The sequence below is a fragment of the Harpia harpyja genome, chromosome Z (assembly GCF_026419915.1).
Source record: "Harpia harpyja isolate bHarHar1 chromosome Z, bHarHar1 primary haplotype, whole genome shotgun sequence".
NCBI lineage: Eukaryota > Metazoa > Chordata > Aves > Accipitriformes > Accipitridae > Harpia > Harpia harpyja.
This window is the reverse complement of record NC_068969.1, coordinates 76,019,116-76,046,003: the sequence shown is the minus strand read 5'-3', so window position 1 is coordinate 76,046,003 and position 26,888 is coordinate 76,019,116. Positions and strand designations below refer to the sequence as shown.

General features: G+C 39.2%; 1 protein-coding gene across 8 annotated transcripts in view; it reads left to right on the top strand.

Annotated features, from left to right (window-relative positions):
• TRPM3 (transient receptor potential cation channel subfamily M member 3) overlaps window positions 1-24,723 on the top strand; it is a 472,413-nt gene extending 447,690 nt beyond the window's left edge. For all 8 annotated transcript variants that reach the window (XM_052777050.1, XM_052777047.1, XM_052777055.1 and 5 more), the window contains 4 exons: window positions 6,808-6,958; window positions 7,502-7,701; window positions 9,371-9,503; window positions 17,591-24,723. In XM_052777050.1, coding sequence (XP_052633010.1) covers window positions 6,808-6,958; window positions 7,502-7,701; window positions 9,371-9,503; window positions 17,591-19,040 — 1,934 coding nt within the window. In that variant the 3' untranslated portion in view covers window positions 19,041-24,723. The remainder of the gene's footprint in view (window positions 1-6,807; window positions 6,959-7,501; window positions 7,702-9,370; window positions 9,504-17,590) is intronic.
• Window positions 24,724-26,888: the final 2,165 nt, after the last annotated feature.

Below are 26,888 nucleotides of genomic sequence, written 5' to 3'. Positions count from 1 at the left end.
ACAATCAAAATTACCTGATTGGCACCCAAAAGGTTTTACTAATATACTTACATTTTTTCACTATTTGGAAATTTGTTGTTATGTATATTTTCCAAGTTGTTCTAAGCTAAATCAGCCGCTGTATTCATGTTAGAGTACTACAGTATTTGTACTTTCTCAAATAAGATAAACATGTTCTAAAATTGTTATGCTACATCTAAACTGCAATTGGACTTTATTGCTTGGAGCAGATTTTTTTATTAGTATTATTTTAGAATACGAAAAGGGTTTCTTTGTGGTTTTCTTTATTTTTGGTGTTTAATATTGCTGTTATTTGCAAGCTTAGGATTCAGCAAAAGTGCTGATCTTGGAAGCGCATATACATCTGATCCACACTCCTAGAGATTAACCTAGTGTCTGGGAAATGTACAAAATAGTATGCTACTCTAAAATTTCTAACTTACTTTTCTTTTCTTTTTTTCATTTTCTGTCGATTTGTGAAGCATGTCATTAAGGCTGACCAGATACAATGTCTGGATCCATCTCATCAGCTGGCAGCCTGTCCATCCAGTGGATCTATTCTGATTTTTATCTCAACACACTGCACTGTTAAAACACTAGCTAAATGCCTCACTCTAAAATAATGCATATCATATACATTTACATTTTTTACCCATAATTTCTGTATTCATTTCATTAACATATGTTAACTGGAGTGTGCATTAGTGTCCTGTTGGCATGTGATCTCATCTTCAACTCAAAAGTGGGGACAGAATTGTATCCTCACTTCTGGGAGTATGAATACACTATTCAGTGGTGTCGTTTATTATCAGTGATGAACATAAATACTACAATCCTACAAATAACTGACTATCAACCAATTGTAAAGGGGGGGGGAAGCAGAGTAAATCTTTCAGAACTGTGTTCAAATTTTCAGGTAAATTCAACGAAAAGAGCAAAACCAGACTCAAAGTAGTTGCGCTCAGGCTGACAGTTCATCACAGCCATGTTAGCTGGGGGAGGAAGGGAGATCCAGGTCAGGGAAACAGTGATGGTATATGCAACAGTCTTACTTTTAGGCTGCCTTTCCTAACCCAGCTGAGCCTTGTGCTGGTCGACGGGATCCATGGGGCAGCAGCCAGCCACTTAGCTGCTTTAGTGAATGCCTGTCCGGAAGGAAACCTACAAATGCTGTGAAATCTCTCCCTCAGTTCACCTCACTTACTTTGGCACTATTGCTGGCAATTTTAGCCAAAAAATTCACAACACAGTTGTCACATGCAAAGCTATCTGTCCTTCCAGAATACTATGGATACAGAAGTATATAAGAAATACTGAAGAGGAAAGGATTATTCAGGGAGTGAGTTTGCTTGGTAAAAAATGTAGATAGATGACATAAATGGCAACTTGAGAAATGGCAATCACCTGTAAAAAATTAGCAGCAGACCTCACATTTTCCTATATTCAGAAAGCAAGGCAACAGAGAGTGCTGTTAGCCAACACGGGTTTGGGTTTTTTGGTTTGGGCTGTTTTTCAGATTTGCCTGGTGTCTCACATGTCAGATTTGCATCTGGATTTTCTTTCCAGCTGACAGTATTTCAAGTGCCATTTGGAATCTGAAGATCAGTCTGAGTTATGTTTGTTCCGTGTGCCTACTCCCTTATTGGAAAAACCTACATAGTTTAAGAGAAAAAGATGAGGCCTCCTTCTCTTTCACTCGTACTGGAGGAATGCCAAGTAACCAGAATGCAGTGGTTTCAGAAGATGAGAGATGATTATACACAGGGTTTAACTATCCAATGAACTTAAGAGGAAAATATAATTACTACAAAAGACTTTTTAAAAATTCTTTACATTTCTTAGTCTGCTAGATTAATTTATTTTTTAAAGTTCTTGAAGGTTTCTTAGTATAAATGAAAATTTTATACTAAATTCTATACAATCTTACAGGTTTCATGCTTTTCATGTGTCTGTAGGAGCTTCCTGTAAGGGCTGTCATTTGCATGGATCATTCTGGAATTTGAACAAACAGAGCAGCTTTGCACAAAACAGAATAAATCATACTTGTGTTTTCTTTTGCCCTTTTTTTCCCTTTTTTTTTCCTGTATTGCAGATCTGCAGCACAGACAATATTTTTAGCATTGTTAGACAAAGGCAGGGGATAAAATTGTGCACAGCCTAAACACCATTTTGAAAGTCTCTCTGGCCTGAGTTGCAGTAGTGTTCCCCTTCCTAGCACTCCTCTGAGGTTATAGTTTGGGTTCTGTTTGGTTGGATACTTTTAATGGGCGCAGAGACGGGGGGAGGAGAGAGAAAGAACTAGGGAGAACAAGAAAAATACAGGGATTTACTATGAATTATGATTAAAATACCAGCAGATTGGAGAGACACTTCAAAGTCATTATTTATGTGGCTGAGGGCAAGAAGCAACATGTAAGGTCACAATGCTGTAGTTAAAGCAACTTTTTTGAAGTAATGAGACACTGTTCAGTTCCCTGGATGTTTCTGCTGATGAACAAAGCAGCGGTGTGAGATTCAGAGTTCCCAGAGTTCAGTATTTTCTCTGTCAGTGAAGAAGTGGACAGCCCAAGGCAGCTCGCTTAGCCTTTTCTCAATATTTACCAGGCTGGCAAGCTGGTAACATTGCTTAGACATTTCATTAAAAAATTATAAAATGCTTTCACATCCTTTAGGTTAAGTGCAGATCAAAATTGTAAGGTACCTATATGCTCATAAACAGGGTGATGAAAGTGCATTTAAAATGTCCAGACTTGAATTTAAAAAAAAGATGGGTTGGTTTGTTCGTTAATATGCACTTATTCGTTTCCTTATTCTTTAGAATTGTGATCATATGAACCCATTCCACAGTTTCTTGTGATTTTAAACAAATCAACTTGTATTGTGAAAGTGGTATCCATTTTTATATAAGAAGTTTTCATCAAAGGCAAAAGCTATTTTGTAACAAAGCTGTTCAGCTATGCACTTTCCTCTCTCCACTATTTCCCACAACTACTTTGGAAGGATGCAGCTGGGGGAAAAGTCATGACACAGAAATTTGCGAACGTTGTTTCCCAAGCTCTCTACCCGATACACAGTAAAAATGAGCAGTGCCCATGTCATGACAGTAATTACAGCAGGGAAACAAATTCTTCCCGAGTTCTGCTGCTGCTTTAGGCCTGGAACACACAGAAGCATGGGTTACTGCTGTTTGCTTTGTAGCTATTCGCTGGCCAGGAAAGAGGAAGGGTTAGGTATGTAGCAGGAAAGGCGCATACAGGAAACTGTAAACGGGAGCCAGGAAGGAAAAATAAGCATGGGAGGAGATTGGGAAAAAGGAAACAAGAGATGCAAAAAATATGTACATCCACAGATGTCAGAATGCAATATTTGAAAGCTGAGTGAAGTTGCATGTAATTGAAATTAAAACTCCAGCCATTTATTATTTTCTAAAGCCTGAGTTCAGGACTTACTTAATGTCTGACCTTTATCCAATGGCCTGTAGGTATCAGACTGATTGGGTTTTTCAGTTACCTGAAATAGGCATATAGTTATACTAACAGAATTTGCTTCAGCAAAACATTTCACTAGAATTAAGTACTTTCTGTGTTCTTTGTTAAAGCAAGTCTGTAATGTAAAAAGATGAGTATGTTTTCATACATGTTAAAATTGTGCTTTGAAAAACTTTGTTATCGTGGTGTGTTACTGCACATACTACAAAAATTACTGTATTTCTCCAAACATAATTAAAATGGTCAAACCATGTTACACATGAAAGGCAGGTGCGGTTCCCTCAGGGACAAGGCACAATACTCAGCAAGTGAAAGCTTTGGCTTTAGGTAAAGCGTAGCGTTACAACAGTGGGAGCCCCAGGACACCGACACTGATCAAATGGGGACCCGACACAGTGGAGCCCTGCTCGGGAGTGAAGCTCAAGGGAAAGCACCACAGGGGTGGATAATAAGACTTGCACTGCTTAACATATCATGCATATGCACTGTCCTGTTACATTCATTAGCAAACTCGCTGATGTAATGGAGATGCTGTTGTCCGAATTCTGGGATCTGCAGCTGGCCTTCACGTTGGTGCCCCTGTGGGGGTATGTGCAGGTGAGGGGAAAGTGAACTACCCCAGCTTACTGTAACAAGGAGATAAGACGTGCCTGGGACTCGACATACTCAGATGGGAGAGGTGAACTGTCCTGGGTTACCATAACAAAGTCTTCTCAAAGCCTACAAACAGAATTCTGATTTCTTAAATGTAAACAAGTACTTCATTATCTAAAAATAATACCATTGCTAGTTTTAGCCTCCTGCCAGAGTCCTCTGTCTTTTTTCACACAGAGAAATTTCTGTTTCTGGTTTCCTGGGAGTAACTATTTTAAACAAAGAGTTTATTTAGTAGTGGAAAAAAAATCCTTTAAAATTAATGTTACAGTTTAAAGATGAAGAAGATGTGCAGTGGAACACAGGCTTCTGCATTTTGGACACACATCATACATTTTCTCATGCAGATGAAGATGGGAAGATTAAGTGGTGGCTTAGTTCTCTGTAAAGTAAGGCATGAGTTTAGTATTCCCTTGTTATTTAAAAACTGTTCCCGCAACAGATTGTGCAAAGAGAAAAACATCTGCAAACCTTCAGGACAAGCTGAACATGTATGCACGTATAGAATAGACTATGGAAACTTGTCTTTTTAGGAAGTCTAAGTTGGCCGTCACTGTGTGGCATAAACCAACAGGGATGCATTAATGGTATTCTAAATACTCTATTGTAGGCAAATAAAGCTGGATAAATAATTTTTGGTCTTGGTAGTTGTCAAAGCTGATCTTTTTTTAGATTAAATTATCTTTTTTTTAACAGAAAAAATGCGATAATAAAACCGTAACCAGACTTTGAGCTGAGTTTTTTTATCTCATTGATCTGAGGGTTAAAATATGCTTTTCACCAATTTCTCTCATTGCTACAAAAGACATTATTTCTTCTGTTCTTCAGCACACAAAAGGACAACAGGTTTCATCAACAGATAGCATGATTGTTTTGTTACTGGTGAAATCATGATGGGTTTCAGTACTGTGCTGTGTTGGACTTTGTAGCTCTGAATCAACATGTGAGCAAGTTAATGTTTCCACACAAACAGAAATGTAAGTCTCACATTGAGTGCTGGTACCAAGAGGTATTGAATGTCCCAGTTGCTGCTGGGTGAAGGTTGAGTGCACATAGCCCCGCACTCACAGCAGCTCACAGATGGCATTTTGAATGTATAAATGAAACCACTGCTTGGATCAGTGCGGGAAGCATGAAATCCACACTAACTTAAAACGATCTGCAAGGTGATGCTTTCTGAGAAATAAAGAATTGCGTACACTCAGCCTGTTCCACTAATAAAATGTATTTTTGGTTTTTGTAAGTAGCAAGGACTAGTGACACCATGAGTCCAGACACAACAGAGCTGCTTGTAAAAGTAGTATTGCTTGTATTTGGCTTTGCCATTTCTTTTTCTGTGAGTTGAATATTTTGGGAGAGTTCTTTTTTGAAGTTGATATATCATGTATTCTTCTGCCCCGTATGGCTATGATATTTCTATATGTAATAGCCTAACAGTTATATGTAGTGGCCAAAATCAAGTACCCAAATCACACATAATACCATATGATTACCAGTAGAGACAACCACAGTTGAATCCCCTGCTCTGTGAACCAAATTCAGAAGGGCCTTTTTGAGAAGAATAGTTTTTATTGGAAATCATGGATTTGTTGACAGAGGGTGAAATTTTACAAAACATACGGCATTGGCAAACTTTGTTTTCTGTGAAGTCAGTGGGAAACTCACTGATACAAGCAGGAATGAGCCAGTGCTGAGCACTTTGAAAATTCCTCAAACTTTGTTGGGGATGAGGGGAAGCTAGCTGTAGTGCTGCACAAAATTTACTAAGATGGTTTGTATATGTAAGCTGCTGCTTCAGTTATTTTCTTGAAGAGCTCATTACAGAGGTACTTAAGACCACTAGGATTGAGGCTAGAAAGACAAAAACTGACCCATGCTTGCAAATGTAGATCACCCACCACAGCACATGAAGGCATGTAAAAAAATAAGCAAGGAAAACTATTTCACAGTGTTTTCTCTCCCCTTGCTTCAGTTCTACAACATTAATACTGGGAACGTTTTTGTTCCAAAGCATTTGGGGAAGAAACAGGTGGCAACTCTGCTGCCTACATGTCTCTTTACCTGGTACAGTAAAGACTTGATAATCTCCCCCACTGTTTCTAGGCATGCAGTCAAAAGTCCTTAATAGCAGAGGGTCATTATGAGTATGTCCTAGAGGGGCTTGGGGCAGTGCAATGCACAGCAATAAATGTCTACTCTTTAATTTACTTTCATTTACTTCTTTTTCCTTATGCTATTTATCACATCCCTCTCCATCAATCAAAAAAGACCAAGCTTTCACCATTAAAAAAAAAAATACATAAGCTTTTTTGCAGGATTAAACATTGTGATCGTTTTATTTGCACAGCCGCTAATTACTACCAGAACAGCATGATATTTTAGCTGTATGCAACCAGGCAGCTTACTCACAACAGGCATGTCTCCTGCAATTTCTGAGGGGAATATCTTGATATTCATGGCAAATACCACACAATAACAAGAACTGCAGCTTGTAAAATCTGTGATAGCAAGTGCAGATTTCTTGGGGGGAGCATCAATGCCACTGTTATTTGGAAGATATTGTTTTGGCAGGCAGGCCTTTATAAATATTTAAATATTTATGTAAAAAGCAATGAAAAAATAAGATTCATTCCCATTTTGCCTTGTTTTGCATTTTTGTTCCCAGCTCCTTGTGGTCAAAATGAAACCAGAGAAGATGGCAAAATAATCCAGCTACCTCCCTGCAAGACAGGAGCATGGATTGTTCCTGCCATCATGGCCTGTTACCTCTTGGTTGCAAACATCCTTTTGGTGAACCTCCTCATTGCTGTTTTCAAGTGAGTGACACATTGCAAATTATGGACTTGGTGGGGATGGACATTATACACAGCCTAAGAAGGCTGCTAAGCTGAAGACTTTGGCTGAGACCCATTTTCAGAGGATGTGAGGGTGAGAGGGAAAGAGGCATTAGCTTGTCTCCAGGGAATGAAGGAAATGCCAAGTTCTTCACATTGTCTCATTTCCAAGGAGAGACACCCAATGGGAATCAGGGAAGAGAAGCCAAAAATATATAAAGTTCAGTTGTGGCATCATTCACTCCCGATATGGAAAACAAGAATAAAAATACTTTCCTGTCTTGTTGGATTGTTGTAAGAATCAGAGCAGATGTACACAGTAGTAAGATACTTTGAAATGGCTGACTGCAACTGTGCTTTGCTGAAGCATGAACTTATTAATTTCTTTTGTTCTTCTTTTTTGCGACAAGGAAACATTTGCCACTTTTAGTGAAATGTGTCTAATTAAGGTGTTGTCATATTATCTTCAGCAAAGTACCCAAAACCATTTCAATCTGATGTTATTTTCCTTTTCTTGCCTTCTAGCAATACATTTTTTGAAGTCAAATCCATATCCAACCAAGTATGGAAGTTTCAAAGATATCAGCTGATCATGACATTTCATGAAAGACCTGTTCTCCCACCGCCTCTGATCATTTTCAGCCATATGACTATGATATTCCAACACCTCTGCTGCAGATGGCGGAAGCATGAAAGCGACCCAGATGAGAGAGACTATGGATTAAGTAAGCCTTAGACAATTTACAGAGTGGGACTTTCCAATGCCCTTGGTAATATCTAGTGTTTGACATGAATGAAGGCTAAGTCCAGCACCTTGGTAACATTTCCAACAGAGACCTACTTTTAACTGCAAAAATCTTACCAGAATCATTTAGTTTCACCTGCACTGCCCAACCCTTAGTTTTCCTCAGAGCATTAATGGGAAAAGCATTAATGCCTATGTTTTTCTGGGATTTTGGGGGGTTGTTCCTGCCTTTGTTCCTTTAAAGCAAGGGGGTTTGTTTTGCTGTTGCTAGAGGTCTATTATTGCTGAAAATTCTTCTTACAGTCCATCGCACTTCCAGATCTCAGTTTTATTTCTGAAAATACAAGAGCATTCCTACTTTTTGAGCAAACAGCACACACTTGCCCCCAACGCACTTTTTGCCTAGATAAGCTGAAAGATGGTGAGAAGTAATTATTTTGTAGATACATGTTCTCTCCTTGACACTGACTCAAACTGGAGGAGTAGTTTCTCCAGACGCTTTTAATACAAACTCCCATAAGCAAGATGGAAAACCTGCCAGATTATTTTGATAACATTTTCTCTCCTCTTCCCTATCTAGTTCTTCAAAGTAGGAGATCTCCACCTCCCCCAGTGTATATGCCAGAGGCGGGGAGCTAAGGGATGTGCATCTCTCCCCAACATTAGCCCATGCCACAGCCCACTCCTCTGTGAGGAGGGAGCTGGAGCCATGTGGTGGCACTGGAAATGGAAGTGCAACCTGTCTGCTCTCCTCCCACTCACATCACACTGCCTGCCACAGCCTTTGCTGCTGCCTGCAGATATCAGCTCTTGCCATGTCAGATAGACCCTCTGTACTCTCAGACTCTTTTCCTAGCAGTCTGCTAATTTGAGTGTATTTGTATTAGGTTACAGGTGGGCTTTGGCTCCCACCATCTCTCCAGGACCTGTCCAACAGCTGTGTTTAGATCTCATGCAATCAAAACACATTCATGTTTGCTCAGCATTTGCCCGCTTAAGTGTTTCTGTCTCCAGAATCATATATAATTGAAGCCACTAATTTGGTAATTAGCTGCATCTATCTGCTTTCATACCAAAGTGCCAGGTAAATTCGAAGCCTGCTTTTGAAAGTTTAGCCCATGAATTCCACAATAAGAAGAATGTAGTTAATTTCACATGTTAATTGTGGGCACATATTTAGCTAACGGTCACAAGACCATTCCAGGTGCCTTTAGAAGGCCTTGAACAGAATAAACAAGAAGACAAAAAAAGAAAGATGCCAATTAGAAGAACACAGGTGCGCATTCCACGATAAAGGGAACTTGGCACGAAGAACCTCAATTCGGCAGTTTATCTTGACCAGTTAGACTGAGACAAGTTTCGCATGTTTTAGTTAGTATAACCAATTACGTCTTATGTTTATGCGTGTGTACAGTGTTGATATAACCAAACATTAAGTGTAACTAGGCGCGTGGACAACATGTGAATAATGTGTGTAACCAATAGTAAAATAGCTAAACGCATGTACAGATGTAACCAATGTATAAAATGATGTCTGATGCTCTAGTAAAGGGTCTTCAACTATGATCATATTGATCTGTCGTTGAGTCCATTATTATGCTCCCGCAGTTAATCTTTCCCAAATTCACATTTTTCCATTGTTTCCACAGAACTTTTTATAACTGAGGATGAATTGAAAAAAGTCCATGATTTTGAAGAGCAGTGCATAGAAGAATATTTTAGAGAAAAGGATGACAGATTCAATTCCTCCAATGACGAAAGAATCCGTGTCACTTCAGAAAGGTGCACTTTTTTTGTTTGTTCTCTCATAAGTTGATCTGGAAATGTGTTTCTGTTGCCGTTCTCACCCTTCTTTTCTTTTTCTTGAAAAGGGAAACATTTGAGGTATTTTTTTAATAATTCTTAACTAAAAAGTAGAGTGATAAAAGGTGGTGAATTTCTTTTCTCTGTTTTTCTTTTTTGCTATAGTAAATGTTCCTCAAAGTTTTGAAAATGTGAATCTTTTAACCAGTTGTATTAGAACACAACTGATGTAGTGAGAAACATAAATTATTCTTGCCTTTCAGTTCTTAAAGCAGAACTTTAGGGCACAAGTGGTCAGAACACAATGGGAGAGTACATGAGAGTTCCTCAATGAAAATTATGGCTTTAGCCCTGACCTTCTAGACATTCAGATAAAGAGCGAGCCCTGTTGCAGGATGGCCTTGCTAGGTAAGCTAGTTTCATTGACAGCAACAGGGATCTTGCCATTAATTTAAAAGGAACTAGACATTTCACCTACAGCAATGAAATGCACAGAGGACAAAGGTAATACATTAATTTAGTGGAAGTTGCCACTTTTCAAATTCATCAGTTCTAAAAATTCATAAATCTGTTCATCTGCTGTGGTGCTTATATGCTTTCAACACACCGCAGCTGAGCAACAAAGTTTTGAGGACAGAGTTTGTTGTTTGATTCTTAGCACTGTTACCAATAAATATTTTAGGGCAATATCCTGTCAGATATTCATAAAACTTATGAATCACTGAATACTCCATTCCCTGAATACTCCACTTTAATTTGAATAACAGAGGTCAGGTGAGTTGTTATTGTAATCAATTACACAGATACAACGCTCTTCTCCTTATACATAATCTTCTAGCACTGCCCCTCATGCAGCTATGACTAAAATATGTTTTCTGTAGGCAAGGAAACACACTTTTAATTTGGCTTTGAAACAAATCTATCCCAGAGCAGGATTAGCAGATATGATACCCTTTACTCATCTGCATTACTGAAAACAGCACTCCTAAAACACGTATTGTAGAAAAGGATATTAGAGGGGAAGTGTGGTAAGGCATGGAATGGCTTCCTCGTAAAGAATGGCCAAGTAATCTAGCTCTACTTGGTCTGGAAGAGACAAATGGGGAATTAAATGATAGAGGTCTGTATAATTATGAGTGCAAGAAAAGGGTGAGTAGAAATCAGTTGTTTGCTGTTTCTCCCATAACAAGATATAGGGGAGCAACAGATTAATCTAGCAGGAGCCCAGGTTCAAAACAAACAAAAATAGATTATTTTTTCATGCAGTAAGTAGTGGAACAGAGCAAATTCTTGAAAGCTGATGAGGTATGAAACAAGCTGATGATGTCAGCTAAAAGTCTACATGGTTTCAAACAGAGACTAGACAAGTTTATGGAAGGGACTGCTAAATACATAGAGATCATATTGAGCCCATGAATTTCCTGAGCAGAAAATGTCTAGAGACTGGAGAATATAAGGGGGGAAGAATTACATATGCTTCAAATTAAGATAGTGGGCTAATTCAATCTGTGGTCCAACTGAGTACTGGTTTTTCTTGTGTTCTCATAGTCCAGTGGTCAGAGAACTAACCTGAAAATCATAGATGCAGGTTCAAATCTCTGTTCAGGCATAGCTTTCCTTTTGGTAGCCAAGGAAAGAAGAGGTGTGTTTGAAGCCTCTGTAAATAAGAAGTAATCCAGCTGAGACCTCCCCTACATTAGACTTGTGCTCTAAGTCCTTGGAAATGAATCTATAACAGTCTGCCTTTGTACACTTTGCTAGCCCTGTTTTATAGGAAAAGAGCCCTTATCTCTATTTTAAATGAATGGCTTAAAGCACCTCATTCCAGAAGAGTTCACAATTATGAATCCTAAATGAAGACAAGTACCTGACCCCCACAGAGAAATAGTTCTTAAAAATCCATTTACCGTAGCCAATAGTGTACTGTGGAAACCAGCTGTGTAAGGGAGACCCAGGTACAATCCTATAGGGTACAGAGGCCACTCCTGGACCCAAGCACACTACTAGGACTTGCAGCAAGGAAATCACAGGTGAATGCAGTTCTCATTTCATAATATCTCTTCTCTCCTTGACAAACCAACTGCAATGCTCTACCACAGAAGGCAAGTGCAAATACTTCAAAGATCTGAGAAATACTTTAAAGATGTTTGAGGAATCAGGGCTATGTAGGTATCTTAAATAACACGTTTTACAAACTGGATGCCCAAGTCTGTCATTTTGCCTGCCAGTTATGGACAGGAAAGTATCCCTTGAAGTGTTCTTAAACAGCAAAATTCTTTTTCCTAACCTGTGGAACATTCAAATATTTAAAATCCAGATTTGCACTTTATGGTTTCTATATACAGATGTCTTTGTACGATTAACAAGATGTAAAGCAAAGAAAACAGAGAAGATGCAGGACTATGAAGTTTGTCTTCCAGTGTAGTAGTAGACCAAGTACGTTAGCATGTAGTAGTAGACCAAGCACAATACCTACATTATAGCCATGAGATATCAGCTTAACCCAATTAACTCAGCTTTACATAGTGTAAAATTGAACCAGAAAGCCCTGCAAATATCAGTGAAGTTCCCCCTGAAGACAGTCCATTTGCAGGAAGCTGAGAATGCTGTAAGGCTCAAGAAGGAAGGGCTGGGACAAGCCTGCTCACTGCCTTCCCTCTCCTCCATGCATCTGTGATACGCTCACCTCTTGCTTGAGCAGCTCCTACTTGCAGCTGCATTTATCAGAGTGCTCCAGGTCCTGCTTGGAGGAAGAACAGCTGCACACCATAGGTGCAAAGCACAGTACACCTGGAAGGAGGGAGTCGGGGGCTAGCACTGGAAGGAAAACCAGAGATGGGAACCGAGTCTTGCTTTGAGGTTCAGTCTAGGTGGGTCCCAGAAGCAGATAAGGAGCTCAGGAAAACAAAAGAACAAGAAATCCTGTTTCTTGCTGCATTGACCTGGGTGTAAATGAATGATTTCAGCTAAGCGGTCAGTGGCTGTGCTGGGTCAGGACCACAGCGTCTTGTCTGACTCACCTACAACAAGCCGCAGTTTATACCATCACCTTGGAATAGTCCACCCTGACATCCTGTGGGGCCTGTCTTGGTTCAGCAATCACCTCACTTGTAACAAAGAACACCACAGAGGTGTCCAGATCTGGTGTCACCACACAGAATCTCTCCTTTACCTGATCCTTTCACATTCAGAAATTAAAAGCATGAAACGACACTTAATGTTTGTCCTTCCCTCACCCCAGGTACTAAGTACCTTGAAGGTGTAGCTCACTAGCTAGGATCTCACACAGGCACATGGAAGTAGCAGCAGGTTAGTGACACACATCAGAGGAAGTGATTGACTAAGCGGAAAAATACAAAGCAGTACAAAGCTGTAAGGTGTTTCCCTTAACTGCATTTACTAGGCAAATCTTGGTGAATCTCCTGGAGACCCGTAAGGAAAGCAAAGTTGGACAAATTCACTTCATTGAATCACTACTTTTCCTGGAGAGCCTTCCTTTCCAATCACTATGAAACTTTCAGCGGCACATTTTGACCAGCACAGAGACATGCGTAATATGATCAAAAAAGACTGCACTACTTTTCTTGATCTGGCATGAAGCCACTAAAGCAATCTCTTCAGTAGGCATTTTTTCCACCTGGACAGGTTTCGACCCTTTCAAACCCCATGCAAAACCTCTTGTTGATTCCAAACGGAGCAGGGTCACATCCTAGCAATATTTAAAGAGCAGATAAGCTGGTTGGAGTAGATCTTATTATGTCATCCTTGGTACTATATGGTGTCCATTACTACAGCACCTTAATGCTTTATAGTCTGCAGTGCAATTGCACTAACAGCATCCATGTGAATGAAGACATAGTTATTATCTTGATTTCACAGATGGCAGGCTGAAGTGCACAGAAATAGGTTTAGGTTGGTAAAAGGGCCACTACTGAGCCTACCAGATCCGGCCACACGTGCAGAGTGACATTAGGAAAGGTCTGTGAATCCAGTGGCAAATCTGTGGTCACAAGGAGTTAAGTGGTCTTAGGCTCCAGATGGGAACACAGCCAGGACAAGCCAACGTCCTTAGCCTGCAGAAACCACCACACCTGGGAAAACTGGCTGGCCGCTTGCATCAGCAATGCTTTATCAAAAGATGTCAGGCAAAGTACCAGTAGCCTGTTACAGGCCTGGGAACTGCTACATTTTATTTAAATAAAACCATTCCCCAGTTGCCTATAACAAGCAGGGTGGATGCCCCTGTAAGTGACTTTCAGTGTCTATAGTCTTTCTGGCAGTTGAAAAGGATTTTGAAGTATAAATGATGCCTTAAAAAAGGACATAGGTCCACAAAAGGAGTTGTGAACCTAATTCTAGCATTCAATTAAGAGGCCTACTTCTAAAAAGAGTGCCTTACTCTCATTAAATCATTACTTCAATTAAAATATTGATGAACAGATATGCAAAGGTTAAAAATAAATATAATCAAAATGAGTGCCAGCAAAAGCCATCATCTCCCAAATCATAATTAAAAAGGCTTATCACAGGTAATATAAAATCTTTGCCAGGTTCCCAGTTCTGACCTTTTATTTTTTTCCTGGTTACTGAATATTGTCCTCAGTCAACGTTTGTTTCACTGTTAGAAAGTTTTGAGATTCAGCAGAACACACTTGATGCACATTTTACACGTAGCTGCCTCCTTTTCTGTTCTCATTCCCATCTGCTAGGATGGCTTGGCACCTTCTCATACGCTGGATAAATCTTGCTGTAAGGAAAAGCACAGGTGCAATGGAGGCATCATGCATGGATATTGTGATATTTGCCAAAAGGTATCTCCAATGCAGATAGGAAAAAATCCAAAGCAAAACTTGGGCATTCTTATCTTGAAATAGTGTTTTCATTCAAAACTGTTCCTGAAGGAAATACAGGTCTAGCTGTCTATTCACTGAGTGCAAGATCATCCAACAATATGGGAAAATAGAAAATTTCACTTATTAAAACATTTTAAGGACTAGGTTTTGACTGTATTTCTCCAGAACATATCCTCTTCTGTCCACAGTGTTTGGCTGATATGATTTTATCATGTTTATAGTAGGATTACTCACAGACCATGGTGCTGTTCTGTGTGATGAATGATTGCAGAACTGAGCATCAAATTAATGTAAGAGAATATCACTAATTAAAATAATAATATTTGTTAAAAAATCTGGGAGTGGCCATATGCAATATATATTTTAAAAGGTGACTATTCAGCTAATAGCTTTGGGTTTGGAGATCATCATCACTCAAGCTTTCTTTTTGTGAATAAAATTATATAGCCAGGGCCCATCCAGTGTAAATACATGTATGTACTTCTCAGTTATCTATGCGCATCTCTGGTTACCCCTGGTTTCTGAAGCCAGACTGCACTATCCCTATCTTGTTGAGTTTCTATATAAATTTCCTACTACTATCAATGCAATCAATCACATCTGTGATTACTTCCATAGCAACCAACAAACCATATAACTCAAAATTGTCTCTTCATCTTGGCCAGCAATACCACCAGTGTTAGACTCTCTGCCTCTGGCAGTAGCTAATAGATCATATTCAGCGAAGGCAGGACAAATACATGAAGGTATGACTCTAGGTTCCTCCTGGGATGCATTAGTTGTGTTCATTAGCATTGCTTAGCCCTCACATGAATGCAGGATGCAAAACTAATCTCACTATAGACAGTTCTGCTAACATTCCAGATACAAATATGTAACGAAGTGCAATAATTCAACTGGCTATGTTTGTATTAAACATTATTTCACTTGTGTACATCTCTCAAAGCAAGAAAAAAAAAGAAAAAAAAATATCTAAGACTATCCAGTTAGCTTCACAGAATGTTATAAATTCATTCCAGTTCTTGGGTAACTGTTGCTGGGGTGAATTTTTTTTGTTGGTTGTAATCTAAGCACCCTCAAGTAAAATCCAGGAGATTTCTCAAATTGTTCCATATGTCTGACAGCCCTAAAATTGTGATGTTATATCTGTTCATGATCTTGGAGCAGTTGTTACAAAATATGAATGTGTGACGAGGCACTCAATTATTAGCTGATAAAAATTTCAAAAGTATAATTATTTTTATAAAATAGCAGTTCAGATAACTAATAACATGAGGGAAAATTTAACAGCTTCCCATATAAACTGCTCACTCACTATGGAATTATATCCTGTGCTTGCAATAATATTAATCTGTTTTGTTGGAGAAGTTGGTAAAACTAGAGGTAGACTGGTGCCTAAATGATAAGAAGATGAGTAGAATGAGATTCTTTGAAACTGCTGGTTCATTTCTTAGCAGTGACTACTTGTTCATTCATCTATTGAAATCTGATGACTGCGATACAGTTACTGCTTCACATTTGATTTGCTGTGTTTGTGCTCTCAAAACTCATGATCTTCAACAGAAAAAGCCCATATTTCACAAGAATGTGAGACTTGCTGTAGGGAGTGGTGTCACACTCCTCCCTCTCCTCTCTTGTACGGGCAGGTCGCTGTTGCTCATCACCACAAGCTAGTCAGACCTCAGTGTTTCACCAGCTAACGTTCTGTGCACTAATTAACAAGGCATTAATGCTGCCCAATACTCATTCACTGCTAAAATCTGGTTTCCTTCTGGGCAAGTAAGAGTGTTTATGGTGTTGCCAGTTCCAGTTCACTTGTCCTGTTGGAAATTCAATTAGCAGTATTAGATGATGATATTTATCTCACCAGAAATCCTGGCTATGATTGACAGGGCACCTATTAGCTTCTGAGCATGAATTGCACTAACAGGCAGAGAGCAAGAGACTTGTGAAGAGAAAAGTGTGGAAATCCTGCCATTTGGTGTTTGTCACTTCTCTGTTCATTTTTCAGTGTCTACAGGAATGGGGAAAACCAGAACTATAACCTTAAAAATCAGACAAATGTAGCTATATAAATGTGTTGCTTTTAATACTTCTTTGGCAGATAATGGAGGTCCCTGCTCTACCCTTGGGACTACAACTAGAGAAAAAAATTATGATAAGAAATTTCATATCTGCTAAAGGCAATTTCATTGTGTAAAATTAGAGGACTCCATGTAAATCCTTCAGTAGAGATGTTGTAGAAGCCAGAAAACTGAAATGGTTGAAAGCCACAGGCATAAATTAGTACACAATTCACCTTAAAGTCAAAAACATTTTAAAATGAGACAGAACAGTGTAGAACAGAAATACTGAAGTTTAAATTAGGATCACACATTCAATTATTACCTATTAATACCTTAATATAACTTTTTATTTATATATATAATGATAGGTAGCTAATAAATAACTTTAAAATCCATCATTTCAATCCCTAAACTATTACACAGACTACCCAAAGCACAATCACAGTAATGGAGCAATCTTAGTGTGTGTACCCTATCGTAGGCTGTATTTGGTTTGATCAGTGTTCTCCTCCCTGCAGTTTTTATGCATACTTTACTTGATAATACCTACATCAATACAATAGCCGATACATTTTTTTTTCTATGTATGTGAGCTAAAAATTAATCAGAGGACAAAGAGACTTTCTCCTTAGGTCCACATAGCACTAGCTGGTGTAAATCTGGGGCGAACACCGGAAGAAAAAATGGGATGTTACCCACCTTCTATGGCATATTGACCATTTTCATTACTTCATTTAGTTCTGCAGTTAACTGTGGTGGTCCTGCCTGTGGCACAACTGGGGACAATGTCATGTGGTGTCTGCTCTAAGCGTTATTCATTCATAACAATCTAATTAGAAGTTTTGTCAGCAGAAAGGCAGCAAATCATAGTAACATTTCTGTAATAACCCCTGTCCCTGGGATAGGGCACCCCCAAAACCCCCTCTATGTTATGCAGCAGACACCCCTGGTTTAACCCACTGGAGCAGTTTCATGAGCAAGTAGTATTTGTTTGCTAAACCTCTTTTAGCAGGGTTTTGAAGCAGATGAGGTGGTATAGACTGGCTTTGAATTTTAAGGCCTCTTTGTTCCCATTTGTTTTGGTGACCTATTAGGTGAACACCACTGCTTTGTAGAAATTAACCTGTTTAATTCTTCCCTTTTTAAGGGTAGAGAACATGGCCATGCGACTGGAAGAAGTAAATGAGCGAGAGCACTGCATGAAGGCCTCTCTGCAGACCGTTGACATCAGGCTTGCTCAGCTGGAAGATATGATGGGACGAATGGTGACCGCCTTAGAAAAACTGACCGGCATAGAGAGAGGTGAGACAACCAAGATACGATCCAGGACTTCATCTGACTGTACTGATGCAGCCTACATTGTGAGGCAGAGTAGCTTCAATAGTCAGGAAGGAAATACTTACAAGCTTCAAGAGAGCATAGATCCCACAGGAGAGGAGTCCATGTCCCCAACTTCTCCTACAATCACACCCCGCATGCGAAGCCACTCTTTCTATGCAACAAATATGAAGGACAAGTGTGGGCTGGAAAAGTTTGAAAGCATTTTTAAGGAAAGATCTCCAAGCCTGCATCGGGCTATCAGTTCCCACTCGATAGCAAAAGAAGGAAAGGTTCCTTTAGCCCCCACCAGCACGTTGTCAATTGCCCCAGACTCCAGAAGGCCTTCATCTTGTATAGACATCTACGTTTCTGCCATGGATGAGATGCACTCTGACACAGAGCCTCTCGACAGCTCCATAAATATTCTTGGTACCGGAGATGCAGCTCTGCAGGCTCACATAGCCTCTTCCATTTTAGCTAACAGTGCATACGTTAGCAGTACACCTGGTGAAAAAATTTCTGGCAGGAGTCTTGATTACGAGGAAACCTCTGGAATAGAAACAAGAGCATTTTCTTCAGACTATTCACAAATCACAGATTGCCAAATCCCCTGGGATTCAGACCCTCCCTTGTATCACACTTTAGAGCGATCTAAAAGCAGTCGTTATCTGGCTACAACTCCATTTATTCTGGAGGAAACGCCAATTGTGAAATCTCACAGTTTTATGTTCTCTCCATCTCGAAGTTACTTCAGCAGTCTTGGTGTCCCAGTCAAAACAGCAGAGTACACAAGTATTACAGACTGCATAGACACGAGGTGTGTGAGCGCTCCCCAGGCCATCGCAGAGAGGGCCAGTTTCCCTGGAAGTCTTGGGGGAAAAGTGGAGGACTTGGGATGCTGCCACCCAGAGAGAGAAGCTGAACTAAGCCACCCAAGCTCTGATCATGAGGATGTTGAGTCCAAAGACAAGAAGGGGATCCTGTTACCTCCTCAAGACGGCAATGCTACAAGAACTCTGGCCAACAGCATCCCACTTCCAAAAATAGAGCGGGCCAACAGCTACTCTGCGGAGGAGTCCAACACGTTGTATGCGCAGCACACACGGAAGAGCTACTCTATCAGTGACAAACTTGACAGACAGCGAAACACAACAGGCCTGCGAAACCCCTTCCAGAGGAGTAAGTCTTCAAGGCCAGAGAGCAGAGGGGACAACCTGTCCATGAGGAGACTGTCAAGAACGGGAGCCTTCCGCAGCTTTGAAAGCAAGCACAGCTAGGCCTAGACAAAGCTCACCAGCAGTCTAAGGGTCATCTGCTCTCCAGTCCATTTTTCTTAGCAGAATTAAAAAAAAAAACTCACGTCACCCCTTGTCAACTCCAGTTGGCATTAGCCACCGGTCAAGGGAGCACATTGTCAGTCTCAGCATGGCCCACTGAGTTACTGCATCTTGACCCAGTTGACATTTGCACTTAAGGAAAAAGGGAGGGATGAAAGCTTTGCAAAGACTTCAGTAAACAACAGGAATAACAAGCCCCCTTTATGAAGTCACAAGAAAAAAATGAGTAGGTTCAGAAATCTGCCTTTTATTAGAAGGCATCCTAAGATCTTTGATCATTATTCAAGTTTTTAGGATGCAGGAATTAACTGGCAAAAAGAGATGTACAAATTAGATGTTCTAAACTTCAATCACGACTTCTTTTTCATCTGTTTCACTGTTGTGATGACTGATGAAAAGCATTTGTTATTTCTGTAGGAACTGGCAGCAAACAAACCTAAAGTCTCCCAAATCCCTTGCATCCCACACTTGTGGAAATGAAGAAAGATGAACAAGATAACAACCACAACGTTCACTTGTCTTTTTTTGTATCAGCTTCTAGTGCCACAAAAAGTTTATATTTTCAAGAGCAGAAAGAGAAATGAAATGCCTTTTGTACTGCAAAACAGTAAATGGAGGAAGAATTTATGTTAAAATATCAGGTGATTTCCTGTATAAAACAGGCATTCTAGATTCTAGCACAGCTGAGCACGCTCAGGATGAATGTAATTAAAAGTGGAATAGTATATATTTATTTTTTTACCACATTTGTCAACAATATGTTGTCTCACTAAATCAAAGGATGTGATGGAACAGTAAGAACAGGGTAATGAGAGCAGAGCACAGTAATATTGTCAGGTTCTCACTGCTCCATGTCATTACGTATACAAACTGGGGAGATTTATCCACCAGGCTGCTACCAGGGTCTTCTTGCTGTTCCACTTCAGCTGCCAATTTTTCACATCATTCCCTCACCTAAAAATATACACCTTTTTTTTTTTTCCATGAGGACATGGCCGTATTTGAACATTTCAAAATATACAAGATTTATCAAGCAGTCTGAATCCAGATTAATGCAATTAATTAGACTGAAGTTGCTTAAGGGAAAGTGTTCTTGGCAGAGGACTGGAAAACACTAAAAAGTACATGTGCTTTCAAGGTAAGTTAACCAAAGTGAAACTGCAGGTTTCTGTAAACAGCAAAAGCCATCGGTTGCGACTAGGCTTCCACCGTTCAGCAGCATATCTCACAATGTGCATTTTAGTAGGAGAAAGTATATCTGAACGGTAGTGCAGTCACAGGCTTTGGTTGAAGACAGTCATAACTCCACTGACCCCACCCATGTTCCAAGGGTCCACAATGTCAACCAGAGTTTCAAACTTCTCATGAGAAGATATCACAGTGGTCACAGGTAGAAGGGTATGCAGAAGATAGGAAAAGGGTGGAGAAGTATAAACTGCAACTGGATCAAAATTTCACATCCTTTATGAAGGCACAACTTTAAAGCTTGTAAAGATTTGAAGCTAGTGCTATTAAAAATTAAAACGTCTCTACAATGACCAACACCTGTGTAGAACCAGCTCCTTTTTGTTATCAAAAATGAACACATGCGAGTGGGGTACATACTTCCCATTATTTAAATGGGAATTATCTTCCAAATCTCTAAGGCAGCTTTGAAAATGCAGGCTGACGTTTTCTCACTGGGATCTCACCCTGGGAGACTCTGAGCACTGTACGAGAGCTAAGTCTGAAAGGCAACAAACCCAGACATAAAAATTATCATCAGCCTCAAGAAAAGAGGCAAAGAAGGTGAAAACATTTAGGTACTGAGTCACTACGTGGGAAAGTTCAGGAAATAAAGAAATGCAGCATGGGGACTTTAAGCACAATGTGTTTCATACTTCCTGGACCAACGTGTTCCTTGCTTTCTTCTATTTGATCAGGCTTTCAATGAGCTAAATTCCACCAAGACACCGTGTTTATGCAATTGCCTTGCAGTCCATGTGCAGCGTTACGGTCACATGGCAACACCGAGAAAGGTCAAAAACCTTTCTGTGCATTATGAAGCATGCTTGTGACAGGCTGATTGTTGAACAATAGCAAAACGCCCAGGGGCAAAGGAACTGGTGTTTAACAATCTGCTTCAAATGTGCCAACTTTTGTTAGCAGCCTTTTCCTAAGGCTTCTCCAAATCTATCTATCCTTGGTGAGTAGAGGGGGATATTCTCACTTTGTTTTCTTTGCTACTTTTAAGAATGTCTGCTAAAACTGTTCGTGGACTCTTCCACCTTCACCATATTACTGGCCTGCTCTAGAGGAACTTCAGATTCATTAGAAATTCCTCAACAGCGCTTAGTGAATTAAGGCATAGGGCTGTCCTCTGGGGTAGATTTCATTGCTTAGTTTGTCAGGGTAAAGGAATTTGCCAAACCCAGAAGCTGTATAAATGTTTAGAATACAGCACTTTATTGATCTGGAGCACACATTCCAGGTAAAATGAAACAGGACACTTTATTTACCTCTTAAAATTTGCCATTATATATAAAATGTAAATTCAGATGTTAAAAGTGTGATTGCAAGATGTCAGAACACTACTTTTCCTGAATGTTTCCCATTTATTCTACAATGTGGTGTCTATAGAATATATTATGATGGATGTTAGATTATTTTATCTTCACTTGTTTTTTACACATTGCATCAAACTGCTCCGTTTTGAATTTGATGGTAAAACACCCATTCCTTGCAATGGGACCAGATTTCCCACTCCTGATATTATGACCATTTAGTGAGAGTAGAAGTTTTATCATCCATCATCATGTAGCTATAGCATGTGCCATATGACATATTCTGTATCAAAGGATAGCTTATGAAATATATATACACACATATATACATATCTCCCATATATAAACCAGTATAGTTGTGACATGTGGTAATATTAGTGAACGTTACAGGACAGTTTTAATATCACATTATAAGGTCTTGTTTGTAAATCTGTAACATTCAATAAAATAGCACATGTTGCATCAAGCATTAAGTTCCACTATCCAATTATTAGCTTACATATGGAATATGCATTTCTGGTCACAGTGTGTAAGTATGGTATGTTTCACACATTTCTCTGTATAGCTCCACATAAATGTCTGTATGAGCTGATGTATAAACCTCTAATGAGCCACTGTGGGCTGTGACAGGTGAGTTGTGATAGTGTGAAAGATGAACTGGCATGTTATGCAAAAGATTATAAGATAAATGAACTTTAATAATATTTTGAAACTCAACTGAACTTAGCTGTTTGTTTACATATGCTGGCCGACTGAGGAAGCGGTGTACAGTATTTTATAAATATTTTCCTATAGTAATCTGTTCTGTTGTTTCCAGTTTAAGTGACGCTATTCTACAGTTGGGGTATACACTTGTCCTAGGTATTGGATTATAGCACATTATTGTTTCACAATAACAGTGTGATATGACTGAAGTAGTTTCTCTTCCTTACAGTCCAGTCTTTTTTTGTGTCAGTGAAAATGCATGCATTGTTCCATGAGTTTCTTTGGACTACTATGAAATGTAACATTTTGCTATTGCCTGCCTGTAAAGATGAATCCAGTTAGGAATGAATTCAAGCTTTTGGATGTTTACATTATTTCCATTATGTTTGATCTTTAGCAAAGTAAGTGATTTTTTTATTATTTTTAAATGACAATTGTATTTTATGAAATTGAAATATTCAACACAAAATGCAAACCTACAGCAGTGCTCAGACATTTGGCTCTCTCTTTTTTTGGAAGAGATAAGGTGCTACATTATTGTTCTTAGCACAAGTGCCAGTTAACAAATGGCAGTGAGGGGATAATTTGAAAATACAATGAAAAACCAAAACATCCATTCATCCACATAAGGAAATCCCTCTGGGTTCCAGATATAGATTGCTTTTTTTCATTTTCCATTTATAGATTTTTTGGTAAAAAAACTGATTTGTACCTTTTGTGGAATGGATAGCCTTTTGTCAGGGGATAAATATCTTAGTTAGGTATATTTTTTGTATGAGAAGATAATGATTTGTTTCTTAGAAACTGTCAGTGCATGGAAAATGCAGCTACACAAATAACTGCTAAAAAAAAGTGCTGGTAGCAGCACACAGCCTTAGTCCAATGACTGCAGTCAGAGCAAACAAGCATCTGTCCTGAGAGCAGAAGTTATCAAAGGTATTAGCTTAGAGTGAGCCAGTGAAACAAAATTCTCTGTAAACTCATGGTGCAAATTTTCAAAACAAGCATAAATGTCTTGTTATGTTGCTCAGGTTATATACATAAGAGGATCTGATCATCACCAGAAGGGAAAATGTGAGCTGGTCATTCCTGGATTTCCCTAGGAATACTTAAGTAGTTGTGATGTCTCTCCCCTACTTAAAAATAATAGTATATTTGCATTTTTGCACAAATATGCACCATTGTTTCAACAGAGGCCACATTCTCAGTTCTGTTAAAAGATAGCAGGTATACATCATCTTCTTCAAAAGAAAGGGGTAAGCTTCCTAGCATCAATTTTCCTTCATGCACCTCAAACAACAGCACAGTCCAAACCGGGCAGAAGTGAAGCGTTGGGGGTGTCTGCTTACCTAATGAAACCCCTCATTCCTCTAGATGGTATTCACTGGCCTTGCCACACATTGGCATAAAAGCAGTAGTGTTGAATGTGGAAGGAGTGAGTTTCTGCCCCACAGTGAGTTATCCTGCTTCATAGCCAGTCACAGGGTGAACACTACAGGTCACACAGGCTTCTCTTCTCCGAGACTGACTACGATTATGGTCTTACTGATGCTGGTGCAAATCTGCAGAAAATCCACTGATTTTAGTGGAGTACTCTGACTTTTGTCAGAGGATGGATTTATTCTGCATTTCTAACTGTGTATTACTTTGAGTCATGGCACACATTATCCTAAATCATCATCAAGTGGGAAGTCTAATGACTGAGCCATTGAGCCAGACTGGTTGTGAAACAGCCTCTGACCTTTTAATTTTTGCTGTATGCTTTCAGATCTCTTGTAGAGCCACACAGTACTTATTTCAAAAAGCTATTAGGAAGAAATGTTTGATTATGAAATTGCTGCTGTTTCTGCTGCAGGGAAGTGATAACTCTTGTTTATTTTAGTATTTGGTAGGGAGGGGGAAGGGACAGAAGTGGGAATTGGCTGTGAAATACAATTTTATGCCTGCACAAGAGTAAATTGCATTAAAGTTATATCCTTCTTCCACCACTGCAGTTGTTGTACATGAGGAGAGTCTATATGCTGCTACTGCTGTCTGGAACAGTGTTTGCAATATACTATACTAATAGCTATTTAGTCATTTATTATTTGGGCTATCATTTGTAAGTGTATAACAATCATTTATAAAGGGAGAAAAATGATTAAAATGTCATTTTAAACAAATTCCTACTAATATGAAGCTTTTCAAGTATGATTTGTCTAAATGTATATCACTAGGGAAAACGGTCCTTTCTAAAGGTCTACTGGATTCACAATGCACTTTTAGACTGTGTTTAGATACGTAATAAAAAGCAGAAGTTGGCAATTACTACAGTAGAACTTTCTGAAATTTCTGTAACAATTGTTTTGCAATAAAAAAAGAGATGTAGTTCAAAACATCTGTTCTTACCGGAGCATTTATTTATGGTCATTCGCTTTCAAAGCAATAAAGCAATTATGCTATGGCAGCTGCTTTTCTCTAAGGTCTCTCACTGCTCTAGTTCTAACTTTACAGCTTTAAAGAAAACCAAAGGGTTTACACTATTGTGCACAGACATTTTGAATATTGTAAATTATTACCACCTCTGAGATCAGGTGTGATTCAGGTGTCCCTTATTCTTGCCAATGTCAGATCCCAGTTTGAACCACAACAGACATACTTGTTGGTGTGTTAATTTAAAAGGAGAGAATAGTTTCTTTTATTTGTAGCTACCATTTCAGCAAGGGGGGAAACATAAGCATTGATTGCAAATGTTCTCTAAATTGCTTCCACATAGACTGGAAGAATCATGCTCCTTTGTGTGGCAGTGTCCCCAGATGGGTGGCATTGCTGGCTCTTGTAGCTAAAGAAGGTTCATTAAAAACAAAGGGCACCAACTAATGCTCTAGTACCTATGACCTCCTCTGAACTGGTATCTTACCTTCCTCAAGAAAGAAGTCATTGTCTATTCATGCAGCTACAACCAGCTCTGATACTTCCTCACAAAAATGCTGAAAAAAAGGCACTGACTCAAAATAAGCCAAGGTCAGGAGCTGCTGCCTCCACAAATCAGCCTTCTCTGAGATAATAACATCTTTTAGCTAAATGCAAAAGAAACACAGGAAAAAAATATCCAATTGAATAAGAAAGACATCAGATACTCAGAACAGTTCTGCACAGATCAGTCACACTTCAGGAGAGGAATGATTTAGAGAGGTGTTTTTTATTTCAGATTTCTGAGAAGAAAATGTTAAATTCCTTAATCAGATTTTATCTAATCCATTCTTAGGGGCTGCCATTCAGTGAAGACTATGGGAGCTTTGAAGCTTTAAAAAAAGAATTAAAAAAAAAAAATCCATGTCAGACAGTTGTCATTATGCTTCTTTCCAGGTAACACTGTATTTCTGGTCTCCCTGGGATTTTTCACAGTTAACAAACTTCACCTAAACTCAGCCAGTTAGTAAGTGCTGGAAAAAAGCAACATCACCAGCCTTGATTTTCATTCCCATGAGCTGCAATCTTGTAGCCTTTAGGGCAGTGGTCTAGTCTCTTTTAATCTCATTAATGCATAATGGCAAAGAACTCCATTTAACGTTGACCATGGCAGCCAACCCTGATTCATTATCCCATGGCTGAATACAGCAAGAACTTACAGTTACGGTAACACTCACTGTCTTTGCCTATCAAGCTCGAATTTCACCCTGTTTATATTTGTGGAACAACATAAAACTTATAAAACCCCAGGATTTCATTATTTTGAAATTTTCAAATAACTGATTGCAGGCATAAACATTGTATATTTGGATTATACTGTTGGGGGGCAATAATGACAAGCATTATCTGAGAGAAGGTTACTGCAGTGTGTTTATGTGATATGACAATAGTAGCCCATGAACAGTTACAGTCATCCCACTGCAGATGATACAGGCTACTGTTGTAGAGAACTATGGGTGGAAAAAGAACACCTATGAGAGGAACTGCCTTTGTTAGTCTAGATTTCAAAACAAGAAGTTCGACAGCTGTACAGACAGTTGGAGAGACTGAAATGCTCCTACCACCTTCTAAAACTTAACTTTTTTTGCTACACCTTTCCTCACTTAAATGCGTAGCCAAATGTTAAAGAGTCACATGCACACCACTGAATCAGCCTGTGGAGGTGATAGAATTGTCCTCACAAAATATTCCAGTGTTTTTTGTTCACAGTGAGCAAGATGAGAATTTTTTAACAACCTTGGAAAAATAATATATCAAGGCTCTCAGGACATTACTGAAAATGTTAACACATGATCTTGTTTTTTCCTTTATTTGAAAGATGACAAAAAATTCAACTACCAATCTAGCATGTCACTATTCACTAAGGAAAATCTTTAAACTAAAATTGCGTCTTTAGCAAAAAATCAATCTTCAGGAAACATCCGTAAAATCTGAGCAGATTGCCTTCACCTCCACCCCAGTTCAGCTATGTCAGAGAGGAGCAGCAGCCACTGTGGGAAGTACACAGCAATGCAGGGACATTCCCTTTCCTCACTGTGCAGAGGCATAGCTAGGGCCTACATTACCACCACAGCCCTTTAAACATTTA